This window comes from Rasamsonia byssochlamydoides, assembly GCF_041956645.1.
Source record: "Rasamsonia byssochlamydoides strain NRRL 3658 unplaced genomic scaffold VTN77scaffold_71, whole genome shotgun sequence".
Taxonomy (NCBI): domain Eukaryota; kingdom Fungi; phylum Ascomycota; class Eurotiomycetes; order Eurotiales; family Trichocomaceae; genus Rasamsonia; species Rasamsonia byssochlamydoides.
In genome coordinates, this window is record NW_027192454.1 from 38,137 (window position 1) to 65,527 (window position 27,391).

Here is a 27,391-nt window from a genome sequence, read left to right on the forward strand (position 1 = left end):
GCCAAGAAAAGAAAGCAGAAGTCGTCACGTCAAGAGTGGACTAATTATCGGATGTTGTCGTCATCAAGTGCAGCTTTGATCTTTGCGAAAAACCCGGCTGGCCATGCAGCCACTTCTTCATCCTTGGGGATGCCGCGTGCTCGACAGTGATTGACTACATTCGTCAAGATCCGGCTCAGCATCTCCTGAGACACAGGCACGGTTCCTTCCAGCTGGGCCTCGGGATACAGAAATGGATCGCGGTCGCTAAGAAGCTCGTCCACCGTTGGGCGAAGTGTCTGATCCCGTTGCAGACACCGTTTCATCGTGCGCATTAGCCCCGGAGGAACTGTCACCCCTCCGATGGCAAAGGCAGGGAACTCGATAGCAACTTTGGGATTGGGAATGGCCATGATGCGTTCATAGTATTTGGCGATCCGGGCGAATGGCGGCTGTCCGTAAACCATCTTGTACAGGATACAACCGAGACTCCACACGTCACTGGGCTTGCCCAGTTTCATCATCTTCCCCATGCTGGCCGGCAGACCTAGGGCGGCGTTGGAGTCGATCAAGGCTTCGGGTGACATGTAGTTGGGCGTTCCAACCTGCTGCTCACGATGCACATTGACCGTGTTGTCCTGAATTGCATTTGCGATGCCAAAGTCAATCAGCTTCAATCGGCCCTGCACAAGAAGAAAGTTCGCCGGCTTCAGGTCGGAGTGCACGATGTTGAACTTGTGAACAGCTTGGACACACTCCAGCATCTCCTTCCAGTAGTACCGAGTGAAGCTTATGTCGAAGACGGCATCTTCTGCGTTGAGGCGATATGTCAGGAGCTTTTCCAGGTCAGATTCGCCGATTTCCATGAGAACACTGAGAGTGTGCTTCTCCGAGTTGATTTCCCAATCGAAGAGCCGCACGACTCGATCCACGTTCTCGAGCTTTTTAAGTAGATCAATTTCGCCTTTGTAACCAGCTAAAGTTAGACGGTCGACATCTTCCAGATTCACCCTCTTGAGTGCGAAGATTTTATAGTTCTCTGCCATCACTCGGTAGACACGCGAACTCCCGCCCCGCCCAATGCAATCTAGGCGGGTAAACACTTTGTGGTTGATTGTCACCTGATTCCGCTTCTTGCGAGACTGCGATACCGTCGTCGCTGCCCCTCCTGTTGCTGTTGCCGTCTCCAATACCGACATCTTGGGTGGAGGCGGCGGCGGCGCCCGGTGCGGAGTGTTGTTACTTCGCGTAGCCAGCGGCTTTCGAGGCGAGACTGTGGCCGGAGGTTGATCAGAATCTTTCTTGTCATCATCGTATATGACAGAGAATTTTTCGGCCTTATTCAAGAGGCTGAAACCCGAAGACTTGACTCTCTTGAACGTGGGCGGCGGATCGTTTTCTGGATCTTCTGTAGCAGGCATGGATGGTAGAGGGGGAACTCTATACACGGGCTGTGCGCTTGCGCTGGCTGATTTTGAGGAACCATCCGGGGTTGTCCCCGGGGTGGATCGAGATCGCGATCCATAGGGCTTGGGGGACCTGGATCCCGAAAATGGTGCGTCGACGTTTGACTCTGGAGCAGTTGATCCAGGCTTCTCCGCTGGATCTGAGTCGATCCATGTCAATTTCGGTGACGTGGATGCTTTCGCGGGATGATCGGAGGACTCGACTTCATCCTTTTTTGCATTCAGGGAAGAAGCAGACTCTCTCCTGTCTGGAGTTTCCTTTTCATCTGGTGAGGGTTCATTGTTTTCCTCACTCTGCCTCCGAAGGACCCCTCTCCGTGCTGGTCCATTGAGAAACGAGCCAGTGAGTCTCCCGACTCTCTTGACGCGGATTGAACTGTGCAATCCCGGTTCTTCTCGTGTCCGGAGTACTGACGCAGTACCGAAGCGTGGGGCGTATTCTTCCTCTGTACGAGCTCTTTTCTCATCGCTGGAAAAGTCTGAACCGTTCAGGTTGCCCAAGCTCTCTTTTTCGGAAGACCTCTTCTGAGTTGGTGATATCGATGATGGCGAACGTGTGCTACTTCTTGACCCAGTAATTCGGACACTGCGTGGTCGCGGCGCCGGGGTGTTCAAGTCATTGGAGAGCATTCTCCATTCTGAGTCTGCGCCGTCTTCTTTCGATGTCAGTCGCACGGATCCAACTCGGACTACCCGCGGGGCAGGACTGCCGGTGGATGGCTCATGCGGAGAAGCAACTCGAACGTGTCTCTCCGATCTAGCGGCCGTCGAGGAGGAAGAACCAGGATCCTTATCAACAATGCTGAGTCTTTTGGGACTGGTCTCCTGTCGTGGGGAAGTATCAGGGCTCAGGGCGTCTCCTTCTTCTAACAATGCCTTGACGGAGGCACTGAACTTGGGTTCTGGCACATCGTCGTCAGAGCTATCATCACCGTCGGAATAACGGCGAGAAAAGGAAGAAGGGCCATTGCTAAATGCCGAATTATTCGAAGAAGGCGATGTACGACCGAAGTTATGCCGTGAAAGCGAGCTTCGAGACAACTGTCGTGACATTGAATATCGGTGAAGACTACTGGTATTGTAGCTGGAAGAAATAGGCGTATGCGATGCCTCGGTGGCCATATTATAGAGGGTCAACGCGCCCGATAACACATCGATAACAATTTCCAAAGGGCGCCTTCCAATGTCAGTTTGTTGATGGATTCGGTCGTCTACAATGCTCTATATCTGCTTTACGACGAAGTCGAGATAGTGTTGAACATTAGCGCGGACTAAAATCACGTGAATGAATCCGTCAACAGTGATCTCCCGGGCAACCATTGCTTAGTCATTGTATTGTTACGATCACGTGACTTGGACGAGGTTGACGCGTTACTCGTGCGACGCGACGAGAGCATTTTTATTTTTGAGAGCGCCAAGGAAAGAAAATACCCAGGAAACTGGACTCATATTGTTTTTATGATATCCATTGTTTGTCACTTCTCTGAAAAGTTCACGGTAGATTTAGGTCTATTCTTGAAAGTCAGGGGCTGCCTCAGCGAAGCAAACTGGCGAGAGTCCAGACCTTCCATCACAATGCTGCCAAGCATCACTCCGAGCGTCATCATGTTGGTTCGATCGTCTCCATTATAATACTCCGTACAGGATTGCTATGGACTCTGATAGTTCAGCTCATGCCATAGCAGCCCTACGGAGGACAGCATACGAAGACGTCCTTTCGAATCGGAACATATTAGCTCCGTCCTCGAGAGAGCACTAGTGATGCAGCGCCACTCCACACGGAGTGCTGTCTATGGAGTCTAACCGTCTAACGGTTGAACAGCCTAACGGCGGATGCCAACACCGGCCGGCACATGCTACGGACTCGGAGACTGGAGTACGGAGTATGAGTTGCCTGTCAGGCCTCGCTCTTCCGAAAGGGATTGCCTCGTACTCCGTACTACGTACGCTGTTCTCGGCACTCCTGACAGCAACCAAAGCATACGTGGAAACGAGGCTCCTAGCCAAGTCTGCAATAACCAGTGGCTGACTTCTAAGGGCCGTCTTTTTTTTGGGTTCTGCCTGACTGGGAAACTGAGCCCTTTCCGCCTCCAGTTGCCTGGATTCGATGGAGTCACTCCTTTTCGATTTCCTTTGGGCCGGTCTCGACTCTCCCAAAGTCCAACAATATCCATGTTCCTATTTTAATCCTTTCTACGGAGTACTCCCGTACATACGAAGTATACGGAGCACTCATCGGGAAATGCCAAGGCTAACTGACGTTTTCATTGTGGGTGATTCTTATCGAGCTTTCTCCTTACATAATCCCGTGACCGCCACAAGGGCTCCAGAAATTCAGGGCTCCGCTTCCTCCTTTTTCAAGACCTTCTCCTGCAGTACAGCAAATTTTTCGTCATCCAGGGGATTTTCTAGCATGATAGCTAACACTAGCTATGCGTTCTGCTCTTTTCCAGAAAAAGCACATTATGCGAGCGTGGGAGACGGTTGAATTGGAGGTCATATATTTCCGATTCCGAAGACACCGACCCTGATAGTTGTTTCTCCACAAGTCCAACTGCCAAAGCTTGGGCAGTGCTGACGGCCAATTATTGTAGAGGACGGAATGAGGATCCCCAGTCAGCCACGTTTGGCTGGTGGCTGCAAAGAACGAACCGGGAAACAATAAGCTCTGCAGATCAGAGGCCGTTTGTTTCGACTTTCTTCGCTGACAGCTCATCCGATTGGACAAATTGCACTTATGTTTGCTCTCTACGGAGTACTATATGGCGTACCCATCTACACGGTACGCCCTACAGGCTACCTCTACTCTAAGAGTCGATCCTTCTGTTCAATATTCGCAAGTGAGTCCTAGCTGTACCTTTATTCCGTAGCCTGTACCCTCCATATGTGGCAGAACACTAGATCTCCGGTTACTGCTAATTGTTGTCCATATCAGAGAGTCTTAGGAGACCGACTATCATCAGGCTGAGTGGAGTCTGTATGGAATAGTTGTCGACTAGTTTCTTGGATGTTCTTCGACTGTCCACTAGCGAGGTGAGGCCCACCTGGGACTTGCGTGGCTGAGACAGACCTCTAGAACCTGAATGGAGTACGGAGTGGTATACGAAATTATACTCCGTACTCCGTAGGGGAGTCCAATCCCTATGGGATTCGCACTCAGGTCTCAGCGTCAATGAGCTTAAAGGAGAGGCCCCGGAGAGGGCCTATATATATCCATGGCATGCGATCCCTTCGATCTTCTTTTTTTCTTGCCACTATCCGTACCTCAAGTCATTCTTTCATTGCCATTGTTTCCTTCCAGGGGACTGTCCATTCGTTTCGAAGACCTTGTTTAACTTCGTTCATTCATTATAATCCTTTCCATTTGCATTCTTTCGAAGCACTGATTAATTTGACAAGATGCGTTTCACTCCCTTCGTCCTCGCTGCCTTGGCTACCAGCGCCATCGCTCGTCCCACGAGTTTGTCGTTTGACAAGAGGAACTCGATCGACGCTCACCTTGGAGCCCACGTGAATGTCGACCCGCACATTCACGCTGCCCGCAGTCTGAACATCTTTGCTGGCCTCAGCGCGAAAGCAGCTGCGGCTCTGACGGGATGCGCCATCGGGTTGAAAGCAGGCTCTGTCGATGCTGACGCAAGGGCGGAGCTCAAAGCCTGGCTCGGCAGTTCGGACGCTGTCTCGTTGAATGCTACCGTCAAGGCCGCCATCGGTGACTGGTGCAGCGGTTCTGCCTCCGCGACCTTGTCTGCAGATGTGGCTGCTGGACTCAACGTCTACATCCCTACTGTCTCGCAGATTGCTGCTAGCGGTGGTCTGATTGTCTCGCTTGATGGTGTCGTCGCTGCCGCCGACGCCGCAGTTGGAGTTGTCCTTGATGTTGCTGCCCAGGCTTCTCTTGCGGCCTTCATCCAGGCTAATGTCAACCTTGATGTCAACGTTAAGGCTGGCCTCCATGTCGCTGCCGCCGGTGGTGTTGCTGCCTCCTTGTCTGCGGATGTCAAGGCTGCACTTCAAGCCTACCTGAACGGCTCCAACTGCGCTCTCGATGCGTCCCTGAAAGCGTCTGTCCTGGCCTGGCTCAATGGTAATGTGCAGGCCGGTGTTGTCGCTGCCGGGAACTCGACCGATACCGCTCTTGCGTCGGCCTCCGTCGGTGTCTCGATCTCTGCCGGCGTCGACGCAAGCGGTGCTCTCTCCGCCTCCGCCATCACTTCTCTGTCGGCGTTCCTGGATGCTCAAGTTAACCTTGATGCTGACATTAAGGCCGCTCTGAGCGTCGCCGCTAAGGGTGGATTGGCCACTTCTCTCAGTGCTGACGTTCTTGCCTCTCTGACTGCCTGGCTTTCTGGTGCTGATTGCTCGCTCGATGTTGAGCTGAAGGGATTCATTCTCTACTGGCTCTACATTGGTGCATCTGCTCACGCCTCGGCCAATGTCCTCACCGCCGCTCAAATCAGCCAGATTTCGGCCTACCTGAACGGCAACCTTGGCAACTCCGTCAGCGCTACTATCCGTGGTGCTATTGGTGTCTGCGTTGCTGGTCAGAGCGTTGCCGCCCTCTCTGCTGACGCTGCTGCTCAGTTGGCTAGCTTCCTGTCTGGTTCGATCAATGTCAGCATCAGCGCTCAGATCAGGGCCTACCTCATTTCTTGGTTCACGGGCAGCCCCATCCTCGCTGCTAACGGGCCTTCCTCTACTGTTGCTGCTGTTCCATCTGCTTCCAGCATCGCCCTCCCCGTTGCTACTACTAGCAGCGTTTCTGTACCGGCTCTCGCGACCTCTACCCCCGTTTCGGTGCCTGCCAGCAACGTTCCTGCCAGCAACGTTGCAAACGGTGACTCTCCCATCGCTTCCTCCGTTCCAGTGTCTGTTCCGACTGCCTCTGTCCCGACTGGCTCTGGCCTGACTGGTTTTGTCTCGACTGGTTCTGTCCCGGCTGGTTCTGTCCCGACTCCCTCTACTGGCTCCCTTCCCGTCTCTTCCGTCCCGGTTTCCGTCCCGACTGGCCCTGCTGGTTCCCTTCCCACCGGCTCCGCCTCTACCGGTTCGACTTGCACCTGCGCTTCCCAGTAAACTAATCAGCGTCATCTCGACGTGAGGGACCTTGGAGCGCTCGTTGCGTCTGTGCAATGATGATGAGGAAACGATGGAGTAGTTGGAATGGCTTGTGGTGTGAAGGAGGAACTCTCCCTTGTGGTTCTCGAGGGAGGACGATTAGACGCCTGTGTCTGACGACGACGTGACGGCGCAGCGGCGGTGGACGCAGGATATGAAGAGCATCTTTTGTTACTGTAAATTTTAGAAAAATAGTTAATTTTAATGGACTGAATAGACCATCAACTACCCCCAATTTTAATTTGATTACTAAGTAGCAGTTGCAATAGTCTGTAGGTACTTCAATACTTTATCAACACCTGATCTTTGATTTAGAGTTACGTACCTTCTCCTGTAGCCATGTATTAATGCCTAGGTATTTATATATATCTAGTGGGTAAGACATAGGCAGCTCCAGCCTAAGTGTCGTGGATGTGCACTCCATCCATCTTTTCTCATACATACAACGCCCACCTTGATTTTTTTCCCTCCTGAAACATGACAAGCGGCATCTGACTTCGATAGTGCTTTTATGTACGGAGTATTCGTTTCTGCCGTTGAATTCACGCGTGACGTGTGCAGTACTACTAGCCTTTTTTCTTTCTTTCCTCCTTTTTTCAAAAAAAGAAAAAAAAAGACCTGTCTATGCTTACTTTCGTACAGTACAGTACACATTAAAAAAATTAAGGCGAGGAATATACGTACGTAGGAAGTCACACCTGGAATGTACATAATATATATGTATTCTCGGCAGGGCCCGCCCCGGCATAAATAAATATATTTATATATACAGTAGACTGCCTCCTCTCCAGCACCGTCACAATAATTCCCGATGCTAGCTAGCTTACGGCGGTAAATAAACATCGCGAGGGCGATGTAATGTATATGCAAAGGCTACGAGAAAAAAGGTGTCAAAAGACCGTGATAGATTCTGAATTGTAATCGTGCTAACAAATGTACATGTACAAAGAGAATCTTGTTTACGAGCGAGCGAACGAGCTCAGACAAAAACAAGACAAGACTTTTCCTTTTCTTTTCTTGTTTTTTTCTCTCTCTCTTTTTCCCCCATTGAGTATGTACATACCTGTACGCACGTATAATAAATAAATAAATAAATAAATAAATAATGCGTAATGGGGGAAAAGAATCTAATCCACTGCTGCCCAGCGAACAACTGTGGGGAGTTCAGAGGTCGGCAACATCGAGGAGTAGAGTAGGCTGGCTCGATAGCAGTAACTGTTCGGACAACTCGACTCTTCCTCAACCAGAATGACATTTGGTGTTTTCATTTCGATCGTGTCCGTTAAATGATACACCTACCTTCCTAGGTATATTATTATTCTATTCCTTGTTGGTGTCCTCTACCTTGTTGTCATTCTTGTCATGGGAGTTTGTCCGGCGCATGGCCTTGAGTTTTTCTCGTAGTACCCTCTCACGCAGTTCAGTGGCAGATAGTTTGCTAATCGGATTCGGATTCGGCCGCGACTGCTGTTGGGCCTGTAAGAACCGATAGTTTTATATTAGTCGGCCTGAACATGATGATCGAAAATATTAGTAGTCAGGGGGGTGAAAAGGAGGGGGAAAAAAAAGGCAGAGCAATACCTGCTTCCTTCAAAGCAGATATTATGTACACACCGGAGTCTCTTCTTCGCGAGCTCTGTCATCCTGTGAGCTTCGACGGTCCCCCGGTGGCGGTGACTTCATCACGGTATCCTCTTCTGGCTCAGCCGTCCTTTGTCGCTTTTCATCCCGCGCAGACACGGACGAGGTATTGCGCCGTCTTCGGCCAACAGGGGCATATCTCTCAATCGAGCGACGCCGCTTCTTGTCCCTCCTGCGGCTGGAACTGCGAGAGCGATCACGTCTCGAACTGAGACTTCGGGTGCGTGTGCGACTGCGACCACGGTCGCTTCGACTGTAGCTTCGGCGTCTCCGGTCTCTGCTGGGGCTTCGGTCTCTGCTGCGACTGCGACTTAATCGGCGGTCATCTCGGGAAGTTCGGCCTTTGCCAACATCAGCGCGTGACTCTCTCTTATCGGCTCTTGAATCATTAGACAAAGATCGTCTCCCCCTGGCTTCGTCTCTCGGCCCACGAGAGCTCAAGCGGGAACGAGAACGGGAGCGTGATACTGATCTGGATCTGGATCTGGAGGGAGAATAATCTCTTCTCCATCGCTGGGGTCTCCGTACAGGCGATCGTGATTGGCTGAGAGAAGAGGCAGACGAGTATCTCCGTCGGTATCTTCTGGGAGTAGGTGAGCGAGACGAATAACTACGGGTACCAGATCTGGCTCGATCATCACCGTAATCCGGACTGCGTTTCCTGTCCCTCCTGTGCGTCCTCCTATCAGGAGATGGAGATCTGCTGTAAGACCGCGGACGCATCCTCTCCCTTGATCTTCTTCTGTCCGAATTATAAGACCGACGGGGTGGTGGTGATCGAGAGGAGGATGGGGTACGAGAAAGAGAGCGTGTGATTGACCTGGATGAGCGCCGACCTCGTCCTTCGGGCCAACGTGAACCCCGTGGCACGTAAGAATCTGCCTCTCGCCTCGAACGGAATCGGTCGGGACTTCGCCGTCGGGGAGGAGGTGAACGAGAGTCTCTCGAACCTCTTCTGTCATAGTCTCGACCTCCTCGACCCCCACCCCTCCATCTGCTCCGTTCGGCTCTCTCTCTCTGTCTGATAGCTTCGAGTTCGCGCTCACGTGCCCGTTCTTCTTCCTTGCGTCGACGCGCTTCTTCGGCGGCTCTCTCTGCCTCCAACTGGAAGGGAGTTAGGAACGCCCTATGTGGTCCTGGCAGCTGATCTCCTTACCTTCTCTTGCCTCAATTCCATCTTCTTCGCTTCTAGAAGTTCTTTGGGAACGCCCTGAGGATTTGCTTGAGCACTGAGACAAAGATTCCACAACTCTTGACAGAACTTGGGCGTGTCTTTGTCGAGAAAACCGGTTAGCTGGATTTGGAGAGATTTAATATCGGGCTAGCAGTCGTCAGCAATCATATCCGGCGGAGGTCTAAGTAAAGATGGCTTGAGGTTGACGTACAAAGCGAGACCCTTCGAGGAGATTGAAACAGAGCTCAATGACAACGTCATCCTCGTTTCCAAGCAATTCCGACAGTCTCCCCGCAATCCATCTGCCATTGATCCAGATATCAGCATTTCTTCATGCGATTAGCGTGAAGCACCAGACAGAAGAACCTACTTTTTCATGACCTCAACGTTGACCTTGGTCATGTCCACCTTCTGGTTGAACTCAGGTGGAAACTTTGTCTGCTTCAGCAGCTTGGCATCGACGCTCGTCGCCATGATGGCTTGGAGCTGAGATCACAACTATTCTGTGCTAGAATGACAGATAGATGCGAAATTGAAGACCGACGCGACAGAGGGAGCTCTTCGACACGACACTTAAGGTTGGGGAGAGACCTAGTCGGCCGTTCGGGTGAGGTTGCCACCGGTTGTTGATGACTAAGCAAGTGTAACTACGGAGTACACTGTATCGTCACGATCAACAACCTCACATTCTCCTCTGCCTTCTGCTCGTTGTTCCTTCTGATTAAGTACAGTATATCTAGTTCATCAGACCTCAGATATACTTGTGGTATAGTCCTCTACAAGGTGCATTTGTCAGCAGTGATATATTGTCGAATCAGGTGCATGCATATGTCATTTTATATTTAGTCTAGCCTGATCTGTAGTTGATATGTGGTGATAATGTTGTCATAGCCATCATCATTTATTACATTAGAAGGTACATGGTACATAAGGTAGCACCAAAGGGAGATAACAGGACCTTGCAGAGACAGACATGATGTTGTGTTCTAACATGAGGAGACCAAACAGTATATATCCTTGTTCACCTACTGTTTCACTGATTAGTTAAGCAAACTTTACTATTGGAGTAAAGTCTCAACATCATGAACATGAGCCCCCAACGTCGCTAACCTGTAAGTCATTGTATATGTCGTACTTTAGTATGCTACCTGGAATATTGCTAATAAAGCCAAGTTATATGCTCTTGAATCTTGAAGAATCCATATACGTGCCTTACATTATTAGGTAATTACGTAGCACATGATCCTTCCTGCCATAGCAACAATTCGTGCTCATCGTGATAATCGTTCTTTGTCAAAAAAGAGAATAAAACCAACGCTCCGCAATAATGCCCCTGGCGTCGAAATATATCAATAGCTGTGGGATTCTCACAATCCTACAGGAAGTCATCTGCTCGACAACAATCTTTATTCTGTATGGTTGCTCATCGAGGTCTGTGCCTGCTGTCATCATATTAGTAAGAAAAGGGTGGAGTGATACAAGAGAGCCAAAATGATGTGAAAGGACGCGTAGGTAATCGAGAAACAAACACGACGATGAAGGGAAAACAAGGAGATGAGGTGAGCATTAGGCAACTCTGCTCTGGCGCGTGGTGGGTGAGTGAGTCAGCGAGTGAGATGAGAGAAAGAAAAGAAAAAAAAAGAAAGTGGTGTTCTGGTCAGAGTCGAACAGGAGACCTTCAGAGGGGTTAAATATCAGTATAAGGGTGTGTCAGATACCTTCCATAGGGTTTGTGGTCTAGTGCTAGCAGGTATGTCTCCCAGTGCCCAATGGAAATCCCACCCCTGGCTCATGGAAGGAGGGGTTGGCTACGGGTCCGGTCAAACCAGATGGAGACACTGGAAGGCGCCCGTAGACCAACACCCTCTCTTTTTTTTTCTTTCTTTCTTTCTTTTATTTTTTTCACGTGTCATTCTTTTGCTGCCATAGGTTGTCATTGTGTCAGATTCGTAAAGACTGAGAGAATATACAGAAAGGGGCATCAACGAGACATAGATGTTCCGGGAGGCCGTAAGAAATGCAACAAGCAAGGGTCATTTCAAGATTTTCCTCAACTCAATTCTCTCAATACCCGGTTAATATCGTCTCGAGCACGGCGTAAACCTTCATCAATCGTGGGTTCAGCGCCAGGGCCCTTCATGTGCTTCACCTTGACCCCGTAATGGAGCTCAACGAGCTCCTTGGCTCGTTCCAGCTCCGCATTGCCTGAATCCTGCACACCTGCTGCGGCGGCATCTTGACCGGTTTCCGTCCCTAGTTTCAATGCTTGGTTGACACTGACGAGAGCTAAGGCTTCGGCATGTCCCTGCGAAAAAGAGACGCTGATTAGTTTTTCAACGGTCGAATCGAAAGACATAATCACAATCCCAGTATTGTGCAGGTATCAAAAATTTCCAAAGAAAAAGAAAAAATAGGTCGACCATCTTAACATACACAGGCCCGTAATGAAGTCAAATCAGAGAGAATCTCCGCAACCTGCATCGTGAGACCACAGTCAAACTGCGGACAGGGAAACACGGGCAACTATGCTCCAATAATAACAAGAGCCTAGAAACTTCAAATTTAGCAGAGGATCTATCAATACTGTCTAGGCATTATAGGTCATAGCTTACACACTCGTTGACGAAACTATCCCTTTGAGCAGGCTGGCTTTGAAATTGTATGTATCTGGTCGCGAAGTCAGAAGAGTGATTGAAATTGGGTATCGAGACGACTGTCGCAAGCACGAATATCCTAAATGTTATCTAATTCAAGGTCTCTGTTCGTAATTTGGCGGAATCTGATGCCCTATCGTCGTAACAAAATGTTGATTGATCAAAGCATGATATGATGATGTATACAGTAAGGTGGTGGTCACCAGCATACGTCGGAGTGGAGTCGGGAAGGTGTTTTGGCTTGGCGGGGAAGGTTGCTTTAATTGGCTGTGGAAAAATAATAAGGTTTTGGATTTATGCAGGTACCTGGCTCTTGTATTGAGGTAAGGATTTTAAATACTGCTACTAAAGATAGGTAATCTGACTATACGGAGTAGAGTATAAAACCTTTAGTGATATGTCTACTGTACCAGAGTCAGAAAGGCTCTAGATTTCCACTGTTCTCGCTCTCTACCCCCTGATATTCCATTTGCCTTCTTGTGCCTTCAAATCACAAAACGTCAATCGGTCCAATAGATCAACGCATTTCTGCAGCTGGGGCTGCGAAAGAAATGATGATGATGATGAGGAGGAGGAGGACGACGACGTCATGCTTTCGCTCAGCTGATACCAATGTATTGCAGTTTTCAAGCTGAAAATCGCGATAGCCGGACCGAAACTCTGCCATGCGTTCTGAGAGCAGAAATCTGCCCAGACACTAATCTTGTCTGCTAAATCATTGGCCTCCGTTTTGGACAAGCAGTCCAGGTCTCGGTCTGCAAAATTCAGGCAATTATCGCCCACGTAGTCATGATAGTAGCTTGTGTCAGCGTGGCGGAGAAGGCATTCGAAGAGAAGGTGATTGTCATAGACAGTCGTGTAGAGTGTCAGAGCGGTAGCCCAATAGAACAGCATCAGACGGGCGCTTTGGAGGGCATCAAACGCAGTACCCAGAGATTGAGGATATTTGCTTGGGTAACGGTGTGTCCTGACTGGTGGTCGACCTGTCTCTGAGACCATTGACGATGCACCCCAGTGCGGAGCTAGATATTCAGGACCCAGCGGAAGATGGATACCCGAGCGATCCTCCCAGTCTTTGAGTCGGTGTACCAAATCCGCAAACTGAAGCAAGAGCCGTCGACTTTCAAGTGACATAGATCTCTCGTCGACGGCTGTCCAAGGCAGGGCATCAGCTTGCTCGAGAAGAGCCGGAACTTCCGAAGCTAAGTCGAGAAATTGGTGAAACCAATTCTTTGGCTGCAGGGACCAGGGAACGTTGACCCATTCAGCTTCAGACAAGAATGTAGACTTGCGACTTGTCATGCCTTTGAGTATCTGGTCATACATAGGCTTAGCCAACATATTCGCCTACATCAGAAAGGCTCATACCCCAATAGTTCGATAGAATTGGAACATCTGAAGGTCCAGGCCTTCGACGTGCATTTCTGGACCTCTGAGTCGCAGAGCAGTCTCTATCCCTGCGGAGTGAGTTAACCAGCCAGCGCCAGATTCTGTTCCGAATTCAAACAGCTGTATTGTGTTCAGATCAGTTCCGTTCTGAGTATATCTTTCTTTTTTTTTTTAAAAAAAAAAGAAAAAAAGAAAAAAAGAAAAGGAAGAAGAAAATCTCTGTCGCGCACCTCGTACAAGACCAGTAATTGCATGGTCGGAAGAATTTCTGGCTGCAAAGCCGGTTCATTCTGTCGAAGGACTTCCTGTAAATCTTCCAGAGTCCTGCTGTAAAGTCTGAGACCATCGTCAACAATATCTGGTCTATTCTCAACATGACCAATCCAACCGTAGCAGAGAGTTGAAGCAGCCAGTGGCAGCGCTCTGGTCTTCTTGGGTATTCTCGCCAGGGAAGACAGCCAGGATAGAGGAACTTCTTCCGAAGCCCTAGCTGGAAGGCAGTAAGTAACAAAAGAAGCCAGTGCTTGATCATGCTGAGCCGCTTCGACCAAGCAAGCAAGCTTTTGCAAGTTGGGGATTCCGAGAATTAGTTCATTGTTGTTTGGCATAATACGGTCCCGCGAAAAGCGGACTACTTCATCAGCGGGTCTGCCAGGCTCCCAGGAAGAGCCATCGGGGCGGGGGCCATAATTGCCACCATTCGTCTGCTGTACAGAGTTTCTGGGTATTTCCAGCTGCTCGAAATGCCTCGGGAAGTGGTTGAGAAAGATAGTTGGCTTGTCATAGCCTTCACACACCCGGGAGCTCCTAGTGCACCGGCCACAAGTTGGTCTGCCCAGATCGCACTGTATAGTACGATGCGTTATGCATCAGTATCAAACCAATAAGAACGAGGAAGATATAGGAACATCATGAGACTGACTCTTATCTTGCGCTTGCGACAGGTATGGCATCCTTTTGATTTCCCTGCAACGCCGACCATACCTCTGTGCAACGCATTGTCCGGAGGATAGGACCCACTATCCTGACCCCGATGAAATGGCCCTTCTTTGAGAGAAGACTCGTCTCGGAAAGGCGTATTAAGGCTTGCAGGATGTCAACGCATAATCGCCAAGCTTTCCACAAGACATTGTTAGTTGATGCCGGAGATAAGACTCCAAGGTTATGGAAACTCCGATCTTCCCCCACATCCGCTAAACCGCTTTCAGAAAGATCTTGCGAACGGGCTCCATAATGCTCCATCTTGTATCTATGAAGAATGAAATGATGGTCTGAGGGAGTCAATTTCAGGATGAATTCAATGCGTTTTCATGGTCAGTAACGAATGAGAGAAGGCCAAATTGCATAGCGTTACATCTTCTTGTTCCTGCCTTACTAAATTGGATTATCCACCGGTGGGAGAAAACTTACAGTAAGGGATTTAGTATTGACTCTAGAAATATTTATAGAGGACCAGGACTTCTTCGAGATCAAGTTCCATTTCATCTCTCAACTACACAAGAAAGGAGGTCGCCATTGAGTCATGATTATTTTGACTTTCTCAGCTAGTTTCCACGTTTAAAGTTTCCTCCGTATACTACATTCCATTGCGGAAACACGTCATCAACATGTCCACTCCACTGTACAGAAAAGCGCTCATCATCGGTGCTACATCTGGCATTGGCGAGGCTCTCGCCACCAAACTCGTCTCTCAAGGGACCAAAGTTGTCGTTGTCGGTCGACGCCAGGATCGACTTGACCGCGTCGTCGCCACACTCGGGGCTGACAACGCAGCCAGCGCAAGGTTCGACATCACGCAGCTGAAGGAGATCCCTAGCTTCGCATCGAAGATCACGACGGAGCACCCCGATATCGACTGCATCGTCCTCAACTCCGGCATTCAACGCGCCTTTGACTTTTCTCGACCCGATACGGTGGACCTGGATGTCTTGGGGGAGGAGTTGACGACCAACTACACCAGTCATGTGCATCTCACTGTTGCGTTTCTCCCGTTCCTGCAGGCGCAGAAGGGTCCCACCCATCTGGTCTACATCAGCGCCACGCTGGGAATCGTGCCAGGAATGTTGAGGACGGGCAACTACAATGCGTCCAAGGCCGCGCTGCACAACTGGATTCTCGTGCTCCGGGAGCAGTTGAAGGCGCGTCCTGGCAACAATGTCAAGGTCGTCGAGGTGTTTCCACCAGCGGTACAAACCGAACTGCATGATGAGCGGCATCAACCAGACCTGAAGGACGGCGGCAGTATCGGCATGCCATTGCAGCAGTTCACCGACGAGATGTACGAGGGGTTGATCGGTGGCGAGGACCAATTTGGTGTCGGTCATGCCAAGGCGACAGTTGATGGACTGGAGAAGGAAAGGGTGAAAGCATTTCATACGATGAGAGAGGTAGTGGATGGCATTTTGAAGAAATATCTGAAATGAATGACAATTGTATGATATCTTGCAGCCGAATCAGATGTTCCTGGATTTCATTGTTCGCTTGGTTCACAGAAACAGACGATCTCATCCCAGTAGTTCAGGTGTGATTGCTGAGTAAGTCCTGAAGAGTCCAGAGGCAGACCACATAGACCTAGGGTCGTCAAGGCCATGCAAGAACTTACCACACTGCCGGGGTATCAGAACCCACATTGAATCTTGGCGGGTAGATTCTCATCGCACAGGAGCTGAGCAGGCCCCATATTGAAATTTGGCGGAAAAAGTCCAAGTGAGTCTATGTGAGTGAGGTCAGGCCGAGCCCAGAGTCTGGACCAGGGGTCATGTGAGATCTGGACATTCATTCATGTAGAGTAAGATGAGAAGAAAACATCCTTTGTTTGCCATCTTTGTCTAGCCATGCCAGCTCACTCAGGGCTGAGGCCTAGGGCCGAACTTCTTCTCGACCGTCTCTTCATCTCCTAACATTTCAGACATTTCCTTTCTGGGAGAAGCCGAAAAAGCTACTGTACAGTATCGTAGGGCCAGCCATCTCCAGCTCCGCAATCACGTGCTGATTACAAACGCCCCCGCAGATGTCGCTCTTCTACGCGCGGAATCGGAACCACGGAGACTGGGAGTGCCAATAGATTTATCTTTGCGAAACAATTCATTATAGAGTTCTGGTCAATCGTCATTACGTAGTACGTGGATCATTTCGTCAACCTTCGAGCAGCAGCAGCAGCAGCCATGACAGTCACACCTCGCTACATTAGCGGTGATGCGGCGGCGCTGAAGGAGTTCATTGATAGGTTTGATGTAGGTCTTAATTATTCTCTTTTTCTTCCACAGAGCGTGATCCGTCGTGTACTGATTTGGTCGTTATGTCAGGTATTTCTATTCGATTGCGATGGTTTGTGAAACCTTCTCCTTCCACCGCGGTTCATACAGAACAATCCAATGGGAAAGTATCAATTGTCGGATTGGTTCATTTGCTGAGAATATAACACGTGTGGCTGTATAGGTGTGCTATGGTCCGGAGATCATGTGTTCGAAGGCACAGTTGAGACATTGGAACTGCTGAGAAGTAGAGGTACGCGCACGCAGTAGTAGTGTACGTACTTGATCGTGGTCTATTGACTCGACCTTATGCACGCGCTAGGCAAACGAGTTGTTTTCGTGACAAACAACAGTACCAAGTCACGCGCAGACTATAAAAAGAAGCTGGATGGGCTGGGGATTCCAAGCACCGTGGTATGTATGTTACGTCGATGGGTTTATCCTGATGTGACGTTTTGAACTATGCACGCTATGGATGCAGCATATTTAGTGGACTTGCACTTTCTTGTGAGATCCGGACTAACAGTCACGATATTTAATAGGAAGAAATCTTTTCATCGTCCTATAGCTCTGCCGTTTATATTTCGCGTATCCTCAAGCTTCCCGAAAACAAGCGCAAGGTGTTTGTCCTCGGAGAGTCGGGGATCGAACAAGAACTGCGGTCCGAGAATATCCCGTTTATTGGCGGCACAGACCCTGCCTATCGTCGTGATCTGAGACCGGAAGACTATAAACTAATCGCCGACGGCGACCCCTCGCTTTTGGACCCCGAAGTGGGCGTTGTCCTGGCCGGCCTGGATTTCCACATCAACTATTTGAAATTGGCGCTGGCGTACCACTACATCCGTCGTGGTGCCATATTTCTGGCAACGAACATCGACAGCACGTTACCGAACATGGGAACTCTCTTCCCCGGCGCTGGATCGATTAGCGCTCCTTTGATCATGATGCTCGGACAAGAGCCCGTCGCCCTGGGGAAGCCGAGCCAGGCGATGATGGACGCAATAGAGGGCAAATTCCAGTTTGACCGCAGTCGCGCATGCATGGTTGGAGACCGCGTCAACACGGATATTCGATTTGGCGTGGAAGGCAAGCTGGGAGGCACCCTGGCGGTCCTCACCGGTGTCAGCACAAAAGATGATATACTGCATGGTCCTGTGCGGCCGACGGCTTATGTCGATAAGTTGGGGGATCTGCTTGGTGCGAAATAACGAAGTTCAGCTCGACAGGCGGAGGTTTGTAGAGTGCGAAAAACTCAAAAAAAAAAACCTTGCCTGTAGAACCGATGACATAGAAGGGCGTTGGAAAGGGCCATAGCGTGTATGATAGATCTAGACATCGCTGGATATAGGACTTTACAAAGCATTTGCTTTACCTTCCCTCTTTTTTTTTCTGTTTCCGTGTGTGTTGTTACAGTTTACTTCACAACCGGATCTAGAGTTGGGTCCTGTGCTAGAAACTCTCGATCGTACATGGTAAAACCCTTGAGTCTCCACAACGACAGCATTGCGTCGACAGGGACTGTGCCACCGGGACGGAAGAACAAAGCCTGCTGTCGGAATCGCGGATGGCATTGTCGAAGCCGTTCGCGATCAGTCTCCGAAAGTAGGACGGACAGGTCGAAGACTGGGACTTTGGTGCCTCGTTGCGGGAGAGTGACATAGTCTGGGAAGACGGACGTGAATGGACCCGACGGCGATTCGGATGGTGATATTGCATGATCACTCCCCAGGATCAAGATACCACCGCATTCCATGTTGTCTACCTCCTCCATTGCTTCCAATCCCTCTACCAGGGCGGGCAAGGAGTTATCACTTAGCGCAACAGTCCTCCATATACCAGCGGACGCATTCAAACTCATTTCAGAGGCACGAGAAGCCTTCTCAAGTGTCTTGACGACCTCTTTCCTCATCTTCTTCAGGACGAAACTGGGCATATCTTGGCGCCAGACCAGGTTCCTGAGCTCCCGAGTTGTGAGTGGACCCTTAGGATTCTTCCATCGGAATGGGATCAACTTCACGACTTGGGACTTCTTCCCAGAATCGCTGCTAGCGAATTGCGCCGTGGTCTCTTTGAGAAGGAGAGAGCGGTATATGATGCGGATAACGTGAAGATTTAGGAGATCGGCTGTCGGCTTCTTCGACTTCACACTGTCCTTGTCTCCCGCAGCTTGCTTTTGATCACCAGCATCTGCACCCGCTGCAGCTGCTTTCAGTTCATCCTCCAAAAGTCCGACCGGCATGAACCACAAGCCCTCTGAACCGGGACGGCGAACCAATCCATATTCACCTAACAATGCTTTCGGTAGTCGAGAGCCAGTTATAGAGCACAGTCTCGGCGGAGATGCAAGGGCTACAGCCCAAGGGTTGCGTCTCAATCGGTCAATTTCATATTTTTTCGGACGTTTCTTCCTTTCTTTCTCCAAGGGGTTCCTAACCTTTTTTAGGAGGGGAGATTGAGGAAGCCGCTGGGATGGACGTATTGTCTCGACGTTTTGTTTCTCATCTGCGTCAGAGCCGGTACGATTTTTGTCTCGGGCGTTGTCTTTGTGATTGGTTTGCTCTCGTCCATGAGAATCACGGCATCGAGGGGTGCAGGATAGGCTTCGACGGAAGAGGTTTCTCGACGACGGGAGCTGGAGTTCATTAGGAGGAAAGAAAATTCGACTGAACACTTGTAGCCGCCATGACGTGAAAGAACGATGTCGAGCGCAGCACTTCATCTTTGCGGCGTGCAGCGTTGAGCTCAATAGCGAACGGACAGAGCAAGGGTTTCGTCGGAGTCGCAGAGCTCTCCGCTGACTAACCGTATTTGGTAGTAGGGCCATGGGCCCGGGGTATCAATACTTACAAGAAAAACCCTTATCCAATTTACATTGTTTACTTACAAAAAAGCAAATCATTTGTGATCTTGGAGTGGCTTTGTGCCTATGAATCAAACATCCTCTTTCTTATCCAAGTAGTCAATCCGCTACGATGATGAGAGTACCTGTTTGTTTTCCAGTTTCACGAAATTTACCAGTGCAGGAGGACTACTTGCCCTAATTTCAGAGAATCAGTTGATCTCTATTTTTATTCCCCTTTACCGAACGGTAAACACTAACTTCTCGCTGCTGATATCCTTTTCCACGTAATAATAGTTACGTTGATGATGTGGAACACAAGCCCATTATTTGGGAGGGCAAATCCACCCTGATTTTTCATATGGCATTCTGAACAGCAGTCAAATTCTCAGGTATTTGTCAAGATGAAGAGGTTTCTTCTGTCTCTCCCATCCTTTATGTTCTCTGCTGAAGGGATCTTATGTGTTTCCACCCCTCCGGAAGCTTTCTCTTCATACCAAGACATCCTATCAGTTCCCTGACTCAACGTGGATTGAGAATATCGTCCGCTCCAATGGAGACTTGCTGTTTAGCATTATATTCATGCTGGATTTGTATCTCCTAGATACGGCGTTACGACCTCCTGGGATGGCGTGAGTTCAGTACTGGGAATCAGGTGTCTTTGCTGTCGCGGCTGGCAATTACGCCGTCTCTACCGAAACCAGCATTAAGGGATCTTACACGGTCTGGAAAGCGGAATTTCCGTCACACTCAACCACAAGTGTCAAAGGTCGTACGCATTCATCAGGCAGAATTCCTGAATGGCATGGAGACCCTTCTGGGATATCGTAACCCAAAGTGACCATTGCTGGATCGATTTAGGAGACAGTCGCCTGAAGCACCGCAGATGCCCGAGGCATGAGCTGGTCATCAATTCCATCAGATTGGTTAGTATTCTGCAGGATGCGTGGCTTGTTCTTACCATTGCTTGTTTCGATTCTGTCTGTGTTGAGGCTTCTTGCTTTCCCAGATTTTCAATGATTGAACTCCTATATAGATTGATGTGAGAAGCTTCAATTTTTTTTCAAACAGCTAAAGGGAAGCTCCGGAGCCCAGTAAAAAGCCATCTTCTACAAAATTCCGTATTTTACTGTCGAGTGCTCGCTTATTTCCTCGTTTCCAGTCACCGTTAAGGGAGTCTTTCACCATTTCTCGAAAGGAGCTAGCAATTACAACCATGGAATCTAAGTACATTCACAAAGTCTATGGCTGGGTCTTCACCGATCTGGAAAAGAAAGTTGTGTTCTTAGAGGACTACCTACTAATAATTCACTATATTATGTGCTCACAGTAATATTGACAGGTAATGATGCTGGAATATTCACATAAAGCCACAATTTTTTTTGGGTGCATTCACTCTCTCAGTAAATAGTTATCTCCAGAATATAAATACCATCCAACTGTCCTCTCTTCCGTCCTTTGGTTCTTTACAATTACCCACACAACCCATACTTCTTATAATTACCTCCCTATGCTCTATATATTTGGCATCTTTTTTTTTCCCTCGAGACTTGAGCTTTGGCTCCCACATCCATGATAGCAGGTACCATGCTTAAGGTGACTAAGTTCATGAACGTATTCATCAAGAAGACTTTTCCAGGATGTTGACATAAAACCCAGATCGTCCTCGTCTGCGCTCTCTAGTGCGCCACTACAAAATCGACACCTCCTCCTATCAAGGAAACCAGCAGATCGATCTTTTTGCCGAGCCGGCAACATCGCGGGGGTGGTGCTCTTATGAGAATCCTGGTGACGGTCTACAAACCCCAACCGGCAGTATATAGTATGTCGGGACACGGGGTGCGGGAAAAGCGGAATATCGCTTGCGGGGATGGTTTCGATCTCACCACTGATGATCCTACCAGCCTGCCACTGCTAAGCTGGGACCTCCTCAACATTCGGTACCGCTCTCACAAACGTATCTACGAACATACCTCGGAAGTATATCACGACGGCAGAGTGGAAAGCGACCGCACCGACGTCGTTATTGACGTTCAACCATTTCCCCATGGGTCCATCCATCTCTCCAATGGCGGAACTACTCAGTGCCTTCGTCAAGGAATTGGTTTCATCGATTATGCTGGCAACACGGAAAAAGATTCGTCTAGTTCAATCTACGACGGAGGTAAAGCAGAACTCGCCGTACGGATAATCCGTGAACTATCCCATCCGCTTTTAATTGCGGCGCCCAAGAGCTGGAAACGGCGAATGGTCCTATTGTGGTACCCAAGATTCTGGTAGAGGTCCAACGTCCTCATAGTCTCGCCATGCCGCGTATAAGTCATACAGCCCAGAAGTGGACAGCGTTGTATGGACGACTCAACCTCAAACCACGCATCCACGCTGTCGATAGCTCCCAGGGGGCAGAGGGATATGCTTACACGCAGCCGTGGGTCACCTGTCGACAAGGCGAACCAATGTCATGACTTGATGACTTCCATTGCTAAGCATGCAACCTTTTTCATTGGAAATTCCTCAGGAGCTGGGAAGACCCGGTCCATGGATGTGAATCTGCCATTGCTGCGGCCACGAGTACTTCTGTCCTGGCCTGATGAACACGGACAAGTATCCTGTTTTCGAATGGCTCCTCCGCAGCGCTCTGCCACGTCCACGCAAAGCTACTATCCTCGAAGCTCGGGTTACAAACAAGATCCCTAGAGACTGGAGAGATGTTTGTAATCCCGGCCTCATGCAATGGTGGAAGGATAGTGGCGTGCTGGGACTGTTGGCACTACTCGAGTTACGCCTAAGGCTGCTTGTCGCTTTGCGTCACTATCAAGTACTACTGTTACAACCAGTTCAACGGCAGCGCAGATTCTCGGGTTTTCTTTCCAAGCTGAATCCTCTGAGACCGAAACGACAGAAATTCTCCAGACCAAAGATCAGCCATATAATCTACTGAACGACTTTCTTAGTCATATTGGGGAGGAAGACCTCAAGCTGCGTGTGAGAAAGGAGCCAATATATACCTGAGAAGTCAAGAAAATTCTGAGTTCTTGCGAGCAATGCTTGGGCCATTGCCCTCCTGTCTTTCCTGGTCTGGTGTACACGAAATGGTCCTGTCCGACACGCAACTGAAGCAACCAGAAGGGGAATTAAGCAACTTATGATTCTAAAAAGGGATCTTGACAGTGAGAGGCGTGACAAGACCTCTTCATGATTGTGTTTCTTATTTAGTGTAACAGTTGCTCTACGAGAGCCACTATGTACAGCGGCTTCCTAATAAAGGGTGAAGGTGCTCATATTCAGACATTCAATGGATCACAACTACTTGCTGAACAGGTTAAGGGGACTAGAAAAAAAAATCCCTGATGCCTGTTTCATTTCGAGGTTCTCAGTTACTGTGTCTGCATCTTTATACAATGTTCTCCAGCCTGGTATCATGTTGAGTTCTGGAAAAGCCAAAGGGTCTGATGAAGAGCTTCTCACAACGTCCGGTATCCATGTCATTGACGGTCAAGGGAACGAGTTTATCACAGTCGCGAGTCCTTCTGACGTTGCCACTATTGCAACTACTGCCAAATACGTGGCTCTCCCCCAAGTCTCAACTGTCGCCAGATCAGCATCGGAGCCGATTTGAATCAGGATGTGGAGCAACGATGTGGACGGCTGGAGGAGACGAATAACATGTTGAAGGAACAGCATGAGGCCTTGAGGATAAGAAATGCTGGATTAGAGAACAATGCGCGTAAACTATGAAACTCTTACTCACTGGCACCATCACGAGCCACCCTAGTCAAAGTATTTAGCCTACATCGTGGGGGAATGTGCTTAAATATATTTATAGTGATTAAAACGGGTCAGAAACAGGATTGGAAGTGATAACTTTGCAGGGAATTATTCAAGTGAGATCATCGTTGAGATACTGGGGCATTCTTCTTCCTCCCGCACCTTCCTCAGAGACCAGGTCCATCAGACATTGCTTCAAGAGTCATGTTGTGGGCGTGATTTCCTCCGGTCCATTTGTATGGTGGTACTGTGCTGTAACAAGCCCATCGAGACCTTCACACAAGGCGCGTTGCAAGCCCTTCTATTCCACGGGGAAAACTCCCATTATCCCTACTCCTCCATATATTCAAACACCAATCTTTCTCTTCTAGCAACAACACACAGCACAAGTACAGTGAAACTTGACACTACCTCGTCAATTCTGATACCTAACCTCCCTTTCCCTTACCTGTCATATCCGTGACAAGCACTTGATCCTGACTGCTATCTTCTTTCCCCCCATGCCCGTGACTTTTCTGGATCCTTCTTTCTCTTCTGCTTTGAAATTGAAGCGCCTTTTCTTTTCAACAAAACATAATTGAGTTTGTTGCCATGGTTTGGACCAGAAAAGTTGGAATGAACACATTTGAATACAAGGGCGTACAGGAGGACGAAGATAGCAACGAGCTCAACATTGGCGATAATGGAAATGACAAGGGGATTGAATACGAGATGGAAATTGGTGATGGGGAAGAGGTTAACCATGACGGTGATGAGAATGATGACGATAAGTCGGATGACACCGATCAGTCAGAAGCTGAAGGAGACGACGAGAGCGAGACTTTTGACGAAGAGAACTCGTTGTTTTGCAAGGCAAACTGAGCTCTTGAAGAGGTTTGATGGTGCAACATACAATTCCCTTTGGTGATACGAGACTTCGGTCTCACTTCGATGTGATTGGTCTGATGAGGCCTCTTGCGTTTATTGGATGATATATCAATTTCTGATCTAGAAGATAATTGCTTTTTGGAATAGTACTACAGCTAGTTGCTATATCTCATCTCATCCATCTAATCAACTTCACTTGAAGATTCGGATCTTACTAATCAGTCTTCGGGAACCGCCTCAAGCGTTTGATTTTCTTACCTAATCTATCAGAAATGAGACGGTAATTCGATCAAAGAAATGAGGAATGTTAGAGATATTTTTAACATATAAAGAAAATCAGATAATTGCCGTATTAGGAAGGTAAATGAGCCTTTTCGGTCACAGCTGGGCGTGCATGCATGTGATTGGCTACTCACCCTAACCTCCTGCTGATCGGTCCGATGAAACTCCGCCGCTGGACGTTGGCAACCTTGGCGGATGGCAGTAACTACTACGCAGTACTAACGACGAGACCAACAACCATCTCTCGCTGTCTCTTTCATCAAGTCTGCGGTAGTAGACTGCTGGTTTCTCGACTCAGTTGATCCCGATATCACTGCCTTCCCCATGACCCCTCTATGACAACCCCAGATGCCTTCAGAGATGCAGAGTACATCGCTGACGTCTCTGGCATCCCGGACCATGTCGCTGACGGCGACCACACGGCGACTCCAGCTCGCCATGGCCTGAGACGGAAAGCCCAGACGGCTGCGAAGATCGCATATATTGATCGGTTGCTGCGAGACCTCGATATCGTGATATACTGCGAGCTCTCCGCCTTGTATTATATGGAGTACGCTTCCATCCTTTCTCTCGAATGGAACCGCCGTGTTGGCTGCTGACCACGTCAATTCCCCAACGGCACAGTTGCTCTCTTATTCTCTTCGCCACGCGCGCCATTGTTCAGCTGATCTTCTTTACTCCGAAAGCACCTCCGTTTGACCCGACGAGAAACCAGCCCTTTATTGGCGCTATCTTCAGCAGCAATCTGTTCTGCATGCTTCTCCATCTTCTGTTTGTGCATCCAGGCGCTGGGGAAGAGACCCGGGGTTATCTCCATGGGGGACTTTTCATCGACTTCATCGGGCAGAAAGCTCCGGTATCGAGGTTGCGACTGTTGATGTTTGATGTCCTCGTGATGGTCCTGCATCTCATCATGCTCGGTCTGATTGTGGAACGTGTAAGGACTAATGGTAATGGTTCTTCCACCAATGCGTCTACCTCATCTGCAACTACCACACAAAACGCAACTACCGGACAGGATCTGGACTCAGAAGAGAGGGGAGTGCGAAGAAATGATTCACGAGTAAGGTTATCGGGCGACGATATGGAGCAGAGTGAGCTTGGTAACGACCGCCCGCGTACTAGCATAGACGAAAGCCAGGAGCGGACTGAACTTCTTGCAGAACCCTTGGAAGAGTCGAGAGACAGCCATCCCTTGGATACGTTTGTTTCAGGCGAAGCTGTGATCATGGGCATGAGTATCATCGATACGATCCGAGACCAATGGCGCTATAACCCTGCGACTGCTCCACGGTCTTCCTCCTTTGTGCCCTCCAATGAAACTACGACTTTTCTGCGGGAGAGGTTTGGGATCGAGGTGGGGCCTGATGGACGTGTCGTGAGGATCGAACGATAGATAGCTATCGTTATGGCTTGTATGTGTACATATATATGGTAGCTTCAGCCGGGTGCTGCTAATGAAGGGGTCTAAAGTAATGCCTGATGTCTGACTCCACCGTCGGTATAATGCTTCTCGTAATGTGTGATATCAGCTTGTACTTCGTAGATGAATTGTTGATCATCAAGTTATCGTAGTAGGGATTCTAGGGAAGGCGGTGACAAACGCCCCGCAAGCCTTGGCAGACGGGGAACAGAAGCTCCGGCGGAAGCTTCGTTCGGCTTCACTAATATTGCGTACTGCTACTTACCTACGTAACTCTCGATTGTGCTCTTTTGTCGTTAAAACCAATCGAGATGAATACCACACGTCCTCTGCAGCTGCTGGGGACAGCAGTCCGGCGGCGAGCCCTCCAATCGTCGCGATTCGCGCGAAAGTTCACCACCTCAACCTCGTTACCATCCGGCCTAGTTCCTCCGCGCGGTTGGACGCCCACGCCCTTCGTGACTGAGACGGTGGTATGTTCCTTTCTGACAGACATAAGTCTCAGCTGGCTGACTTTTTAGGGAGGTGGCTGGCACACATGTACGGCGAATTGGATCCAGAAGCTACTATGATCAAGGCTGACCTCAGCAGATGATATTTTCTCCAGATTACTAAAGGTGAGTTGAGCTGGAGGCTGTCTGGTCATGCATCTGCTAATCCTGTCAATTGCTAGGAACGAATCATCTGTCTCAATGGCGAGGTTGACGAGACGGCTTCCGCGTCGATCGTGGCCCAGCTGCTGTTCCTGGAAGCGGACAATCCGGAGAAACCGATCCATCTGTACATCAACTCTCCTGGAGGGTCTGTGACAGCAGGTGCGAATTGACTCCTTCCTTGCGGATATTTTGTTCGTGGAGTGGATGAATAATTTTTGTGATTTGCAGGGCTCGCAATCTATGACACGATGACCTATATTGCGTCCCCCGTCAGCACCATCTGCGTCGGACAGGCCGCATCAATGGGCTCCCTGCTCTTGTGTGGTGGCCATCCCGGCAAACGATACTGTCTCCCGCACTCCTCAATCATGATCCACCAGCCGTCCGGAGGGTACTTCGGGCAAGCGACCGACATTGCCATCCACGCGAAGGAGATCCTCCGTGTCCGCAACCAACTGAATCAGATCTACCAGCGGCACCTGACGGGGAAGAAGCGGCTGACGCTGGAGGAAATCGAGAAGCTGATGGAGCGCGATTACTTCATGGGTGCCCAGGAGGCGCTGGAGATGGGCATCGTGGATGAGATTCTGGATCGCAGGATCAAGCCTAAGGAAGAAGGAGGGGAAGGAGACGGGAAGCCCCCGACGTCGTAGGGGAATTTTTTTCTTCTGTATGTATATTATGATGACTGCCACACGCACCTACGCAAGTGTGTACTTTATGATCTCGGCTTTGTTGACGTCTCATCTCAATAAACCTGAAAACTATTTGACACGTTCTTGCCCAGATATATCTACAAAGGATAGAATATTTTCAACCCGCAAACCTCTCCTCATAATCGTGAATAACAGCAATCTTCTTCGCGCTCTCACTCTTCG

At 49.3% G+C, this 27,391-nt stretch overlaps 11 protein-coding genes across 11 annotated transcripts; 6 read left to right on the forward strand and 5 right to left on the reverse strand.

The window, feature by feature from the left end:
• Positions 1-44: 44 nt before the first annotated feature.
• On the reverse strand, positions 45-2,567 carry VTN77DRAFT_8394 (uncharacterized protein; the record flags this gene model as incomplete). The annotated part of the gene is made up of 1 exon (XM_069424887.1): positions 45-2,567. The coding sequence occupies one exon, from the start codon at positions 2,565-2,567 to the stop codon at positions 45-47; it is 2,523 nt and encodes an 840-aa protein (XP_069274693.1).
• A 2,277-nt stretch (positions 2,568-4,844) lies between these two features.
• On the forward strand, positions 4,845-6,521 carry VTN77DRAFT_8395 (uncharacterized protein; the record flags this gene model as incomplete). Its single annotated transcript, XM_069424888.1, has 1 exon — positions 4,845-6,521. The coding sequence occupies one exon, from the start codon at positions 4,845-4,847 to the stop codon at positions 6,519-6,521; it is 1,677 nt and encodes a 558-aa protein (XP_069274694.1).
• A 1,362-nt stretch (positions 6,522-7,883) lies between these two features.
• On the reverse strand, positions 7,884-9,852 carry VTN77DRAFT_8396 (uncharacterized protein; the record flags this gene model as incomplete). Its single annotated transcript, XM_069424889.1, has 5 exons — positions 7,884-8,039; positions 8,178-9,308; positions 9,361-9,525; positions 9,590-9,680; positions 9,749-9,852. 5 exons carry the CDS (start codon positions 9,850-9,852, stop codon positions 7,884-7,886), a joined length of 1,647 nt encoding a protein of 548 aa, XP_069274695.1.
• A 1,576-nt stretch (positions 9,853-11,428) lies between these two features.
• VTN77DRAFT_8397 (uncharacterized protein) lies at positions 11,429-11,859 on the reverse strand (the record flags this gene model as incomplete). The annotated part of the gene is made up of 2 exons (XM_069424890.1): positions 11,429-11,683; positions 11,812-11,859. The coding sequence occupies 2 exons, from the start codon at positions 11,857-11,859 to the stop codon at positions 11,429-11,431; spliced, it is 303 nt and encodes a 100-aa protein (XP_069274696.1).
• A 623-nt stretch (positions 11,860-12,482) lies between these two features.
• On the reverse strand, positions 12,483-14,403 carry VTN77DRAFT_8398 (uncharacterized protein; the record flags this gene model as incomplete). Its single annotated transcript, XM_069424891.1, has 4 exons — positions 12,483-13,346; positions 13,401-13,541; positions 13,652-14,266; positions 14,344-14,403. 4 exons carry the CDS (start codon positions 14,401-14,403, stop codon positions 12,483-12,485), a joined length of 1,680 nt encoding a protein of 559 aa, XP_069274697.1.
• A 625-nt stretch (positions 14,404-15,028) lies between these two features.
• VTN77DRAFT_8399 (uncharacterized protein) lies at positions 15,029-15,844 on the forward strand (the record flags this gene model as incomplete). The annotated part of the gene is made up of 1 exon (XM_069424892.1): positions 15,029-15,844. The coding sequence occupies one exon, from the start codon at positions 15,029-15,031 to the stop codon at positions 15,842-15,844; it is 816 nt and encodes a 271-aa protein (XP_069274698.1).
• Positions 15,845-16,585: 741 nt separating this feature from the next.
• VTN77DRAFT_8400 (uncharacterized protein) lies at positions 16,586-17,886 on the forward strand (the record flags this gene model as incomplete). The annotated part of the gene is made up of 5 exons (XM_069424895.1): positions 16,586-16,654; positions 16,727-16,748; positions 16,860-16,928; positions 16,998-17,089; positions 17,218-17,886. The coding sequence occupies 5 exons, from the start codon at positions 16,586-16,588 to the stop codon at positions 17,884-17,886; spliced, it is 921 nt and encodes a 306-aa protein (XP_069274699.1).
• Positions 17,887-18,092: 206 nt separating this feature from the next.
• On the reverse strand, positions 18,093-19,397 carry VTN77DRAFT_8401 (uncharacterized protein; the record flags this gene model as incomplete). Its single annotated transcript, XM_069424896.1, has 1 exon — positions 18,093-19,397. The coding sequence occupies one exon, from the start codon at positions 19,395-19,397 to the stop codon at positions 18,093-18,095; it is 1,305 nt and encodes a 434-aa protein (XP_069274700.1).
• Positions 19,398-21,341: 1,944 nt separating this feature from the next.
• On the forward strand, positions 21,342-24,146 carry VTN77DRAFT_8402 (uncharacterized protein; the record flags this gene model as incomplete). Its single annotated transcript, XM_069424897.1, has 3 exons — positions 21,342-21,681; positions 21,750-21,949; positions 23,931-24,146. The coding sequence occupies 3 exons, from the start codon at positions 21,342-21,344 to the stop codon at positions 24,144-24,146; spliced, it is 756 nt and encodes a 251-aa protein (XP_069274701.1).
• Positions 24,147-24,769: 623 nt separating this feature from the next.
• Positions 24,770-25,830, forward strand: VTN77DRAFT_8403 (uncharacterized protein; the record flags this gene model as incomplete). Its single annotated transcript, XM_069424898.1, has 2 exons — positions 24,770-24,984; positions 25,059-25,830. 2 exons carry the CDS (start codon positions 24,770-24,772, stop codon positions 25,828-25,830), a joined length of 987 nt encoding a protein of 328 aa, XP_069274702.1.
• A 338-nt stretch (positions 25,831-26,168) lies between these two features.
• Positions 26,169-27,166, forward strand: VTN77DRAFT_8404 (uncharacterized protein; the record flags this gene model as incomplete). Its single annotated transcript, XM_069424899.1, has 5 exons — positions 26,169-26,330; positions 26,379-26,397; positions 26,449-26,474; positions 26,531-26,672; positions 26,742-27,166. 5 exons carry the CDS (start codon positions 26,169-26,171, stop codon positions 27,164-27,166), a joined length of 774 nt encoding a protein of 257 aa, XP_069274703.1.
• Positions 27,167-27,391: the final 225 nt, after the last annotated feature.